Source organism: Pteropus alecto, unplaced genomic scaffold (genome assembly GCF_000325575.1).
Source record: "Pteropus alecto unplaced genomic scaffold, ASM32557v1 scaffold22, whole genome shotgun sequence".
NCBI classification, from domain to species: Eukaryota; Metazoa; Chordata; class Mammalia; order Chiroptera; family Pteropodidae; genus Pteropus; species Pteropus alecto.
This window is the reverse complement of record NW_006434839.1, coordinates 15,683,349-15,697,384: the sequence shown is the minus strand read 5'-3', so window position 1 is coordinate 15,697,384 and position 14,036 is coordinate 15,683,349. Positions and strand designations below refer to the sequence as shown.

Here is a 14,036-nt window from a genome sequence, read left to right as displayed (position 1 = left end):
GCTGAGGATATACTTGGATGTGGCTTGGGTGGGGCCACGAGTTGGGGGAGGCAGGGTTTCAAGGAATCCTCTGGGTGGAACAACCTCTGTTATCCAGTCTGATGATGTCTCAGCTATGATGGCGCTGTGTTTGAGCACTGGGAGTAGGGAGGACTCAACAGGGAACAATGGATACTGTAGGCACTTCTGTACCCAGTGAATCTTGCCTCGGCCTTCACTCTGACAATGTCTTCCTGTAAGTCCCTGGTGCCCCCTGCACACAGCCAAATCAGCATTGGTGCTCAGAGCGAGCAGGTCCATCACTGCAAAAACCTGCTTGTGGTCTCATCCCCTTTAAGAGGCTTCTGCTGCTGTTGCAGCCTCGGTCTCACTCATCCACTCAGGACCGGGCAGCCCCGCGTCCTCGTCCTGTCCTACCTTTTGCCATTGCAGGGTGATTTCTTGGATTTCTCTCTAGTTGTATGGCTTGTTCATCAAGATCTCGGGCGATTTTTCCTTGGTGCTGTTCCTTATTTCCATCACAACTTTAATTTGCTTGCCAGAGGTATGAACAGAGCCTCTATTATCTACGCCATTTTTTCCCCCTTGCATAAGATTTTTAATTATATGTATGTGTGTGTCTCTTTAAATTTGTTGATTTTAAAAAATTTAATTGAGTTCATTGGGGTAACATTGGTTAATAACATTATATAAATTTCATGTGTACATCTTTATAACACATCTTTATACTTTATTGTGTTCTCACCACCTGAAGTCTAGTCTCCTGTCACCATGTATTTGACTCCCTTCATCTTCTTCTGATCATTTTTTTAAGTTTTATATTAGTTTCAGGTATACAGTACAATTCTTAAACACTTACATGGTTTATGAAGTGATCCCCCTGATTAGCACCCATCTGGCTCTACACACAGCCATTACAATAATATTGACTATATTCCCCATGCTATGCACTGGTTCCTCGTAACTATTTTGTAACTATTAATTTGTACTTCTTCATACCTTTACCTTTTTCACTCAGCTCTCCCAAACCCCCTCCCCTTTGTCGAGGGGGTTTGTTCTTTTTGTTCCTTAGATTGCACATATAAGTGAAATCACATGGTATTTATCTTTGACTTATTTCACTCAGTATAATACCCTCTAGGTTCATCCATGTCGTCGCTAATGGTAAGACTTCATTTTTTATGGATGAGTAATATGTACTGTAACATCTTTATTCAATTGTCTATTGATGGGCACTTAAGTTGCTTCCATATCTTGGTTATTGTTAGTAGCACTGCAGTGTACATAGGGGTGCATAGATCTTTATGAATTAGTGTTTTGGTTTTCTTTGGATAAATACCAGAATTGCAGTTGCTGGATCAAAAGGAAGTTGTATTTTTAATTTTTTGAGGAACCTCCAAACTTTTTTCCGTAGTTGCTGTACCATTTGGCAATCTCACCAACAGTGTACCAGGATTCCGTTTTCTCCACATCTTCACCAACACTTGTTGTTTTTTGATTTATTGATAAAGAATTCATACAACTCAAAAACAGAAAAACAATCCAGTTAAAAAATGAGCAGAAGACTTGAATAGGTATTTGTCCAAAGAGGAAATATAGATGGCCAATAGACATATGAAAAGATGCTCAAGATCCCAATCATCAGAGAAATTTTGTATTTTTGAACCTGAAATGTTTTGCTTGTGTGCTTGTTTAAGGTCAGTGACTTCCAAGGGGTGCAAAGGCTTTACCTTGGAGGCTGCTCAGGTGGGAAAGCTTGGCTCCTCTGCTTTGTATATTGATTTTTAGGACTCTCACCACCTACAGTGATTCCTTTTCTGCCAGATTGCTGATGTAATAGGTAATACTTGAGTCTAATTTTCTTTATAATAATTTAAAGTTTCTAAGCTAATTTTCAATATATTTTCTTAAAATTCATGAATGTTTTACATAAGTATAATCAAGAAAAAACTTGTATTACATTTTAAGTATCATAGTTTTTAAAATTTAAGAATACTTTTCTTTACTCTTTCTGCTCAGCATTATTCCAGCAGTCTTGCAAATATATCATTTTAGAAACTCTAACTGACTTTTCCAAGATCACAGGGCTATTAAATGCCTGAGCTGTCACAAAGCTGGGTCTTCAGATTCTTTGCTCAAAGCTCATGAATTATCTTAATATCATATAATAATATAATAGAAAAAGAAGAGTTCTACTTAGCAGATTTGTTTTTTTGACTTTTTTTTTTAACCCTTTAAAACATATAAGTGATGCTAAAACATGCACTTAGAAAATTTAGCCTTTCATAAATAAAAAAAAATCTGTTCTGGTAAAACATTAAAGCTGAAAAATATTATGGACAAAGGTCTAATTTATCATAAACAAAAGTTTTCTAATTTAATAAAATTAAAGATACATGCTACTCATTGTCTTAGGAGACCGGTGTCTAGTGTGTAGTGGGAAAGGTCTAGTGGGAAAACTAGGGGCCAGATTAGAATGAACATTTGTCAGGAGTCTACTGTATGTTAGGCTCTGGGTTGATGCAGCCTCAGGAAAGCCACTTCACCCTTTGGTCTTCTCTTTTCTCATTTATAAAATGAAGAGACTACATGAGATGATCTCATTTTTTTTTTTTAAGTTTCTAGGTAACACGACGTAGAAGATATTCACATGTTAGATAAGTTCTTCAATCTTGTTCATGTTTTTATGGTGATAAAAACTAGTCCAACCTGCATTTTCAAAACTAGTCTTTCTGGGTGTAAGATTTTTAATATAATTTAATGATGCTTCAGAACAAGTGGGATTATCTTTTAGAGTCTAGGCTGTTCTCGTATTTAATATGAGTTATGCTCATAACTGAAGAGGGCAATAAAATTCTGAGATTAAAAGAAATACATTAATAGCAACCACATTTTTAAACGGTTTTTCCTTATATATTTGCCAAATAAGGTACTGTCAGTACCACAGTGCCTCCTGGGTTCTCCGTAGGCCAAAGGTAAGCTGGCAAGAGACAAGTTGAGACTGGGTTTGGAAGGATGCCAAGGAAACACAGGTGTTTGTAGGCAGTGACACTGATGATTCAGTTGAAGATGACGTCAGGACTAAATCGGCTTTCAAGCAGGGGTCCTAGGATGCAGCACTTAAGCCAGAGGTGGAGTTTCCAATGAAACCAAAAACAAGCACTGAAATCTTGCTAAAAGCTTACTTAAAAGTAAGATTACTCATTTCATCTCACGTAGGGTTGAGTTTGAGTGTTGCAATGAGAGAGGGCCACAGGAAACTTTCACTGTTAAGTGAAAGTGTGAACTACAGGGAAATTAACTCCCAATGATTGATTTATAAAAATATATATTATTAAGATGAAGTACAGCTTCTATGATTACTATTTTTAAAAAACTTCCATTTTGTTATTTATTTAACTGGTTCTGAGCATAAAAGTGTAGCGCAAGTACTTAAATTCCCTCTCTGCCTAGGAAATGGTTTTCTCGAAAGCCCCTTTCATAATCCTGAACTTCAGCGTGTTTAAAGTTTATGTTGGGTTCAGAGTCTCCACTTCAATCAGCAATCATGATCGACAATAACCTATTTTTACTGCACTTATCTCAGTGCCTCAAACAAAGACTATGCCAGAAAAAATCTTTGACGAAAAAAATTAATGCATTATTTATAAGTGATTGAATTAGAATAAAAAGCTATTGTCCTTTGGAAGATGAAATCTAGTAACACAATCTCACCCTCATTCTTTCATTTTTTTTTCTTATTTACTATAAAAATTTTAGGAGCTGGTATGACCATTGAAATTATAGAGGCAGTCTAACTACATCTATCAGTCAGATAAAATCTTTGGTAACAAGTAAAATTAATCAAACAGGGAGTTTAATCAATTCACTGACTTATTCAATCAAACTGACAAGCTTTTATTTTTTTATCAAGAGTTTTTCCTACAATGAATATATCTATTGTATTATTATTGTTCCTAATTTATACCTGAGATTTGTTTTCTTCCACTGGCTGAGAAAACCATAGAATGTGTGTAAGAAATATATAGATTTTAAAAATTTTATTGGGAGTTATACTGAGACCTAGTTTCCAGAAATAAAATAAAATATTCATAAGATTAGTGATACCCATTGCCATGAATTTGGTGGCACATCTCCATGCCCATCAAAGAAATAAAACTTGGTACCATTGAAGCACAAATTCCAGAACATAGTGGGAGACGCAGTTGGACAGGAAGATAAGCAAGATTGTGAAATGCCTTGTCTGCTTTATTAAGGACTTGGACTGGTTTCTGGAGGTGATGAGAAACCATTAAGAAATTGAAGAGAAATCATCAGATTTGATTTTAGGAAATTCATTTCAATCACTGTATAAAAATAGAGGAGACGACAGTTAACAGAATAATCTACTTTCTCTAGGTGTAGTAGTATATCTTTCCGCAGCAAATTTTGTTATCTTTTTTGTTGCTACATTGTTAAACATCACTGAACATTTTATTTATTATTTATTTATTTATTATGGTGACATTGATTAACGAAATCCAATAAATTTCAGCTGTACGCTTTAACAGTAAGGCATATATATGTTTACACTGTGTTCACCTCTCATAGTTAGAGTTCTTTCTGTCACCACATATTTGACCCCCTTTACCCCATCTACCTTCTCCTCCCTCCTCCCTCATACCCTCTGGTAACCACTAGTCTATTGTCCATGACCATGAGTTTCTGTTTGTTTGTCCTGTTCATTTGTTGCTTTTAAGTTTACATCCCACGTATAAGTGATATCACGGGATTTTTAACTTTTTCTGTCTGGCTTATTTCACTTAGCATGATTATCTCGAGATCCATCCAGGTTGTCACAAATGGCAGTATTTCATCTCTTCTTATGGCTGAATAATATTCCATTGTATATATGTACTACATCTTCTTTAGCCAATTATCTATCATAGGACACTTCAGTTGCTTCCATGTCCTGGCCACTGTGAATAATGCTGCTATGAGCATCGCTATGAAAATATCTTTGTGGATATGGGTTTTCAAGTCGTTGGAAGTAAATACTCAGTAGAGGGATTGCTGGATCATATGGTAGGCCAATTCTAGTTTTTTGAGGAACCTCCATACCGCTTTCCATAGCGGCTGTACCAATTTGCAATCCCACCAGCAGTATGTGAGGGTTCCATTTTCTCCACATCCTCTCCAACATTTGTTATTACTTGTCCTATTGATTATGGCTATTCTAACAGGTGTGAGATGATATCTCATTGTGGTTTTGATTTGCATTTCCCTAGTAGCTAGCAATGTTGAGCATCTTTTCATATATTTGTTGGCCTTTTGTATGTCTTCTAGGGAGAAGTGTCTGTTCAGGTCCTCTGCCCATTTTTTGATTGGATCGCTTGTTTTTTTTGTTGTTATTGAGTCATATGAGTTCTTTGTGTATTTTAGATATCAGGCCCTTATTGGAGGCATTGCTTGCAAATATATTTTCCCATTCAGATGGTTGTCTCTTTACCTTGTTGTCGGTTTCTTTTGCTGAGCAGAAGCTTTTTAGTTTAGTGTAGTCCCATCCATTTATTTTTGCTTTTACTTCCCTTGCCTTTGAGGTCAAATTCATAAAATCCTCTTTAAGTTCAAGGTCCTTGAGTTTCATTCCTATATTTTCTTCTATGCATTTTATATGAACACTTTTATTTAAAGGCAATTCAAGGACACTTTTATTTTACCAGTTTCTATAGAATTTGCTCTGTTTATCTTTACTGGAACTTTGGTGTCTATTGAAAAGTGTTTATGGAACAAAATACTTGTTAGTATTTATTTGAAAAACATTTGCCAAGCTTCTTTTGAGTAATTTGTTTATTTCAAATGTGAACACAATATAATTTAGCAATGACTGGTAAAAGTGCCTTTACAGCTATTTTTTTTTTATCAAGAATTTTTGTAAAATTTGGTATACCAAATAGAAATATTCTTAAAAGTGTCTGAATCAATGGTATGAAGTAATATAATAAGTTCTGTAACAAGGTTGAACAGAATATAGCATTTCCTCCCTATACTTTAGTGTATTTTCTTAGGTTGAAGTAGCTGGTATAAGGAGGGGTAATCAGGATTACCTGTTGGAGTTTTTGTATCTGACTGGTGTAATATTGGAGTTCACATTCTTTGCTCCACCCTACTGCCCATAAGATACTATATCAATCCAGTGGCAGTTTGATGACATTCCCCATTAAGAAATTTTCCTCATTTTCTCTTGATACATTTCTATCATCACCCCACAGAGTCATTGCCCCTGTTGCACAGTCGCTTGGTATATGCAGTAAATGCCATGAAATGTTATCAATCCACTAGAGAGACATTTTCCCACCTTCTGTGCCTTTAAACTTTTAAGAGTTGAGCAAAAAAAATAGGATCTGTATAACACAAAGTAAAGTTAACAGCTGTTATGCGAGGCAAATTCTACAAATTTGACAAGTAGAAAATCCAACTGAAGCCACAGATCAACTCTGACCAGTTGTCTTTTCTTTGTCATTTTTTTAAATAACAGATAAAGACATACAATGTTACATCAAGCAGATCTTCACGCATCCGCATTTGGAACTGAAGCCTGAATTTAATCCGAAGATCAAAGATTATTACTCTGAAGTCCCATTTGATGTGGTAACAGTGACAATTGGAGCAGAGACTTCTAAGTGTCAATGCAAGGTGTCCCTGCATGAACGGGCAGGGCCAAGGTATGGGGACTCTGCTGGGCTGAGAGTAGACGTCATAGTGGGAAACAAACATTTGAAGCAACTTTTGAAGGTGGTTCAGAAAAGTCAAAGCACAGGACCACCTGGAGAGATTGCCATCAGTGTGAAGTCTTCCACTTTTTAGGTGTCATATGGTTAAAAAGAGCACATCCGGGCTCTGAGTTCTCAACCCACCTGTTAGGAATCAGTGTATCGAATCTTAGTAACAATGTTGTAACAAGAGTGGATCTTTTGCTATGAAATATCAAAGAGGACTCTTTAGGGGAAAAGTTTGTTTATTGTTGTCTTCATGTTTTTAAATTGCTGAAGAGTTAATCCTTCTGAATGGTAGCTTCCTTCTACCCAAACGAATTGCTCAAATTTGATTATTCAGGGATTGATTACTTAATAAACATGTTGTTGACAATTTGTGAACATGTAACACTAACTTTCTTAGTCTCACTGAGATTTTTTTCTATCAACTCTTTTGAGAATCACCAACTCTTTTATTTGGAATTTTGAACAGAAGATAGAAACTTATTACATCCATGTCCATAGTTAGGCAGATATTTGTGTCCCCATGCTATAGGCAAAGAAAGGCTCTTGTCACTGCTAGGAGTCAAGAGAGTCTAGCAGAAAGAAAATAGTACTTATGTCAGATGAATCTGGGTCTCCACCCTGACTCTATCGTGTGACTTTGGGCTTTTGTTTCCCAGTTCTGTGTCATGGTCTCCATATTTAAAATGGAGACCATCGTAGTTATGTATAGAATTGTGAGTATTAAATGATAAAATGTATGACACTGACAGATGGTTAAGAAATATTAGTTCCCTTCCCTATAGTTCATAGGGAACATGACTTGCTCTGTAAGATAACTCAGCACACCAAAGTACTGTGAAACCAAAGTTAAAATATTTTCACATTTTAGGTTTCTTATGAAATTGTACAGACCTTATGCAAATTGTAGGCATTTAATGTATGACTTCACTTGTGCTGAATAGATGTTACTTTCCCCAGCTTTGCCAACTACCCTCTGGGCTTAGGGACAAACAAGATCTCAGTGATTGTGGTGGATGAATCTCTAGCCCAGGATGAGACTGTGATCACATACAAACTCACCATCTATCGAGAAGACCGTCCAAGTCTGCCCTTGTTTGAAGATTTTACAGCATGCGGTTTTGTGCAGGTAAGTGAATTTTACATTTATATTTGGATTGAATAGGGAATGATGTTAACCCAGGTGATAAATGCCAAGTGAAAGTTGTTAGGAAAAGCATGTATGCTTTTAAATCCAAACCGTGGTCTCATTTCAAAAGAGCAAGAGTCCCAGGAGGTATTGAAGATACCCTGTTATGAATGGTTTTCTTTTTAGTGGGGTAGCTCCTTTCTGAATTTATTGTGTTCAGTGGATTTATTGTGGTTAATATTGAAAAAATGTCTGAGTACTCACACTTAGTTATGAAATTGGTTTTATATTTCCCTTTTAAATTAGGCTGTGTTTCTTGGATTTGTCCCTGGATCTACTTTTGAAATTTTAAACTAGATTCAGTGGACTTTATTTTAATGAAAGGAAAATTTATGGAACTATTTTACAGAAGGGATACCCAATGAATGAAATTAAATTTTCTTGGGTAGATATATTTTGAATTCACTTCTCACACTTTGATTATTCCTAAAGGCTGTAGTTTCTCTTGAAAGCAACACATGCCATTTTGTATCTCCATTGATTTTGGAGGCAGTTGAACATTACCCACAGTGTCTTGTTTGTTGGTTCTCTCTGTTTTTTTTTCTTTCGTTTTCCAGGATTCTATGTACAACCTTCTACATTCCTTCACATCATAGGCCCTCACTACAGGTGATTCCAGGGAAGTAGTAATTGGTGCTATTATTATATACGCTAATCCACTCAGAAAGTATAATTGCAAATACATCATGTAATGAGGATTTACATGCTACTGGGTTAGTAAGAGAGTAATGGCCAACCGGAACTCAGTGGCTGGTGTGGATATATCATGATTTCTTAAATGTAGTGGCCGGAGGGAGTATTCTCTCCCTCTCTACCCATGACCACCACAATTTCATCTGCTCCCCAGAGTTTAATATTACTTCGTAAGGGTATCCATCACTGAGATTTCAAAGGGAATTTCAGATTGGTCTAAAGCAGGACAGAACCATTATTCTGAAAGGTAATAATAGGTGTGCTTTAAAAAAAAGTGGAAAAGAGTAGAGTTCCATGGTCAAATAAGTTTATGAAGCAATGGGTTAAACTTCTCTGAACCTTTCATACACTAATTTAAATGGCAGGCTTTTGAAAGGAGGTACGTAGTATGCGGCATTTCCCAGCTTATTTGACATTCTTTTTATGGAATAGATATTAAATATCCTTCTGTGAAACACAGTTGAGGAAACACTGGGCTAGACTATGGAGAAAACTTAAAAATATGTTCCTTTCTGTCGTCTACTTTTCAGTTTGCTTTACTTGGGCAGTAACCCTTTTGAGCCCAAAGAAGTAAACTAGGAAAGCAGATGCCATCATCCTCTAGAAAGTGGTACTGGCCTGTTGTGCTGTCAGGTAGAATGACCCTGGAGAAGACAACTGGGAAGAAGCCCCTTCACACAAACTCAGAATCCTTAGGTGGATGGAGTAGGGGCAAGAGGTGACAATGGAGACAGACCACGGGGTAACCCTTTGGTCTGATGGTGACATCTGATATATTTTTAGTGTTTTCAGCTCCCCATAATCTAGGGGAGGAAGAAGGTCAAGACAAGTTGTCAGAAGCTGAGACTGAAAGGTACTTACTTCGCAAGAAGAAGATAACCTTAAGGCTGAAAAGCTTCTAAAAAGATGCTCAAACCCATTAGTCATCAGGGAAATGCAAATCAAAACTGTAATGAGATACTGCTACCCACCCACCACAATAGACAAGATTAAAAGAATTGATAATGCCAAGTGTTGGTGAGGATGTCGGGCAATTTTCTTTCATATGTGCCTGGGTAGAGTTTGGTCATTTTGGACATTTTGGCAGTATTAGTCTCAGCTATCCTCCTGTCTACATTCAAGATAAATGAAGTCATATGTCCATCAAAAGACATAGCCAAGAACTTTTTATTAACTTTTAAGATAATTTATTTTTTGGAGCAGTTTTAGGTTCACAAAATCGAGGAGAAGGTACAGTGACTTGCTGTCTACTCCCTGCTCCCAACATGCGTGGCCTCCTTCCCCATTATCAGCATTACCAGAGTGATACAGTTTTTACCAAGGATGAACCTACACTGACACATCATAATCACCCAAAGGCCACAGTTTACTTTAGGGGTTACTGCTGGTGTTATACACTCTATGAGTTTGAACAAATGTATAATGACATGTATCCATTATTATAAAATCATACAGCGTATTCTCACTGCCCTAAAAGTCCTCTGTGCTCTGCCTATGCATTCCTCCCACTTCCCACCAATCTCTGGCAATCACTACATAGTTTTACCTTTTCCAGAATGTCATATATTTGGAATCATACAGTATGTAGCCTTCTCAGATGGGCTTCTTGCACTTAGTAATGTGCTTTTAAGGTTTATTCATATCTTTTCATGGCTTAACAGCCCAATTCATTTAAGCCCAAGAAATCTTCGTAGCCGTTGTCTTTAGAATAGCTAAAAGCTATAAATAATTCAATGAGAGAAAAGATAAATTTAACATAATATTGTTGAGATATTTTAAAATAAATTAAATATGGATACATATCAACATGGATGAATCTCTAAAACGTTATGTCGACAGAAAGAAGCCAGACATAAAAGACATCCTGTATTACATTTATATGAAGTTTAAGAACAGGCAAAACTAATCTATGGTGATAGAAATCAGAATAGTGGTTACTTAGGTGTGAGTACCCTGAGCATGAGCGAAATTTTTGGGTGATGGTTACATATGTAAGCAGTTGGTATATAAATATATAAAAATGTAATTAACTATTAGACATTTGTTATGAGAATATGAAGAAAAGTATTAGGAATTTTTTGCGGGGGATGTTTTCTACAGATGACCGAAGAAAAGTATTTCGGTCATTTATAGAAGATAACCTTAAGGCCGAAAAGCTTCTAAAAAGATGCCAAACCCATTAGTCATCAGAGAAATGCAAATCAAAACTGTAATGAGATACTGCTACCCACCCACCACAATAGACAAGATTAAAAGAATTGATAATGCCAAGTGTTGGTGAGGATGTCGGGCAATTTTCTTTCATATGTGCCTGGGTAGAGTTTGGTCATTTTGGACATTTTGGCAGTATTAGACTCAGCAATCCTCCTGTCCACATTCAAGATGACTGAAGAAAAGTATTGCGGTCATTTATAAGAATGGTTTCCAGGTCTTAATTTAAAGTTTATGTGTGGCCCCATAGCAATACTATGTTATAACATGGAAAAGTGTCTAATAAGCACTGGTATTTTTTAGCCTTCCTTTTAGAAACTGTCAAATGAATGAGCGATGTAGATAACTTTAGACCCATAGCTAGGAACCAAGAAGAGTTAGCAGCAGAGGATCTCTCGCTAGAAGCTCCAGTTAAAATTCGAATCCAGAGACCCTTCCCTTATTTCTCTTTTATGCTTAATTTCATTAGACTTTTTAGGTTTCACTGCAAGTTAATGCCATGATGAAGTTTAGAAGACAAGGAGTGAGGGAACGCAAATACCGATCACTTTTCAGGTATTTGAGAATTTCCAAATGAAGTTAATAGCTAAACAGATAAACATTAGGAGACTTAGAAACTTTTGGTCTTCTGAATTGTTCTTTTTCTTTTCTGTCAACATAGTGCCTTCCTTCATTATATTCTTAACGCTGAAGTGTAGCATCGAACTATTACAGGTTAAATGATAGGGCTTTTCTATCTGAATCTCCAAAGCCTATACTTGAAATGTAAATGAATTAAATTTTAATTACATTTTATTTGTTGGTTAAAGGAAAAATTACAATTCCTCCTCACATTTCAAATTAGGTTTTGGCCTAATAAACTCCATTATTAAATTTTAAATAAACATTAAAAACAATCTACCTTCAAATAACCAAAAAAGAAGAATCTCATTTGTGGTTAATCAAGCCTCCTAATTTCTCCTTCTCCCATTCTCTCACCTTCTGAACATCAACTATTCATTTCACCCTTTCACCAAAAGACTAACACTAAAGAGAAAGCCAATATAAGACACACCAGTCAATTAAAAAATCAATTACTATGACTTTTGGTGAATAACAACATAATTTGTTACTAGACATTTTAAATTATTTATATGTTCAAACATCGTTAAGTACTTACTTAGCCATAATTAACTGTTTGAGTTTAGTGTTCGTTTCTAATTATATTGCTACAGAAGAAACTCTTAATTTAGTTATTACCAGTGAGAGAGAAAGGGCTAATTTATGTAACTGATATATAACAACCAGATTTGAACCCTAGGGTTTCTCAACCTTAGCACTGTTGATAGTGGGACTGGAAAATTCTTTGTTTGGGGGAGCTATGCTGTGCATTATAAGATGTTTGGCAGCATCCTTGGCCTTTGTCTGCTAGGTTCCAGTGGTATGCCCTTCTCCAAGTGATGACAACCCAGAATGTGTCCAGATATTGCCAAACGTCCCCCGGTGAGCAAAATCAACCCCAGTTGAGAACCATTGACAGAGACCAATGAGAGGTCCTATTTTTCTGCTTCCTATTAGAAAATCTAGGAAATCTCTAGTGGGCTTATTAGAAGTGTGAATTATTTAGATGTAATCCTTCAATGTTAAATGTTGAGGGATTATTCTTTCTTCACCCTTCCATTTTTCATAATTTCTGTAGTTAGTGACACTACTCTAATGCTCTTTATTCTACTTATTACTTTGCCATATTTTCTAATGTAATTATTATAATCAGAAACATGCATTCAATTACAGAAAACATGATTCTTAATGAAATGTTAAAAAGTCATAGAACATACATAGACTGTTATTTCATTTTGATTTACCCGTAAGTAGCATAATATCTTGCTCTTAGGAAGAAAGATTTAGGAAGTAGTAAACTGTTATTATGCCTAGAATATGTCATGCTTATGAATTAATAAAATATATTTATGTTCTAAGGAAATTAAAATACATATGGGGAAATATTTCTTTTAATATCTCTTTCCAAATCAAAACTTTTTACGTGGACAAAAATATATCATCCATAGAAGCTGATTTCCATAGATGATCTATGGTCTCATATACATTTTGCCCTCAAAGTGTTTTGCCAGAATGAAGCCATAAATAAAATCTACAGAAAGGTCGTATAACAGAAGCATGGGAGACTATGTTTCATGGATCCATTTGCTATAAACAGCTTTCATTTTAAAATAAATTGCTATTAATAAAAGGAAAATACCAAGGAAAGAGAAAATATCATTTGAAAAAAGTCTTGTCCATCATTTAGCTACACATTTAAAACTGGAATTTGCTGCTTTCTTTAAAAAAAATTAATGAGCAATCTAGATGCTGAGTTATTAAATGATGTGTAAAGGATTCCAGTTATGGCATTTGGAAAAGCTTTACAATTTCCCCATTTATTTTTTATATCTTTCCAACACCACAGAAGACTATTATCAAACAACTCAAGTGATAGTTACCTAATGTCTTAGCAAATACCCATAATAAAAGAACAAAAAAGCATGTATCAATAATTGCTTAATAAAAAACTTTGTTCATTTCCAAAGTTGTAATATTGATTAGATACTCATTTTAGTGGTTTACAGTTACCTTGGTTCTCTCAATATACCGGAGGAATGTAATTTAATTTTTCAACAGTAGAGTCTGTGTTGTAGAGAAATGTGCATTGCAAAAGACAGAATTTGCTTTTGCTCTATAAAGAGGATAAGAGTCTGTTTTCTCTGTGGAAATTATTTTATCAGAGCAAATTTTGCATCTTAATGAAGTAGCTCAGGCCATTTTTCTAACCTAGTAGTTAAAAGCCATGGACTGACTCTCACGCTCATGCCCATAACTGCTGTCGGAAGCCTGAGCCGCAGTCCCAACTCTGCTTCTAACTGGCCCAGCTGGCCCAACTGGTCGTTGTGTCCTCTTGCAAGGCATTTAAGCTCCCTAAAGCCTTGGTTTCCCTTTTTCTAAGAATAGAACTGGTAATAGTACCTATGTTATAATAGGTACTAAATTGTACTGAGGATTCAGTTAGATCATAAATGCAAAGTTTTAGCACAAGCCTGGTGCATGATTAAGTGCTCAGTCAATATTAAATTATCATCCTCAGCAGCAGCATAAAAACTTTTTTAAGTCCAGAAGTGCCTCTAGGGTTTATCAGCAGGTGTATAGAGAAG

At 35.8% G+C, this 14,036-nt stretch overlaps 1 protein-coding gene across 1 annotated transcript in view; it reads left to right on the top strand.

The window, feature by feature from the left end:
* CPED1 (cadherin like and PC-esterase domain containing 1) overlaps positions 1-14,036 on the top strand; it is a 251,847-nt gene that overhangs the window by 127,054 nt on the left and 110,757 nt on the right. Inside the window, exons 14-15 of the mRNA XM_006910573.2 lie at positions 6,518-6,704; positions 7,719-7,887. Of these exons, the coding sequence (XP_006910635.1) occupies positions 6,518-6,704; positions 7,719-7,887 (356 nt within the window). The remainder of the gene's footprint in view (positions 1-6,517; positions 6,705-7,718; positions 7,888-14,036) is intronic.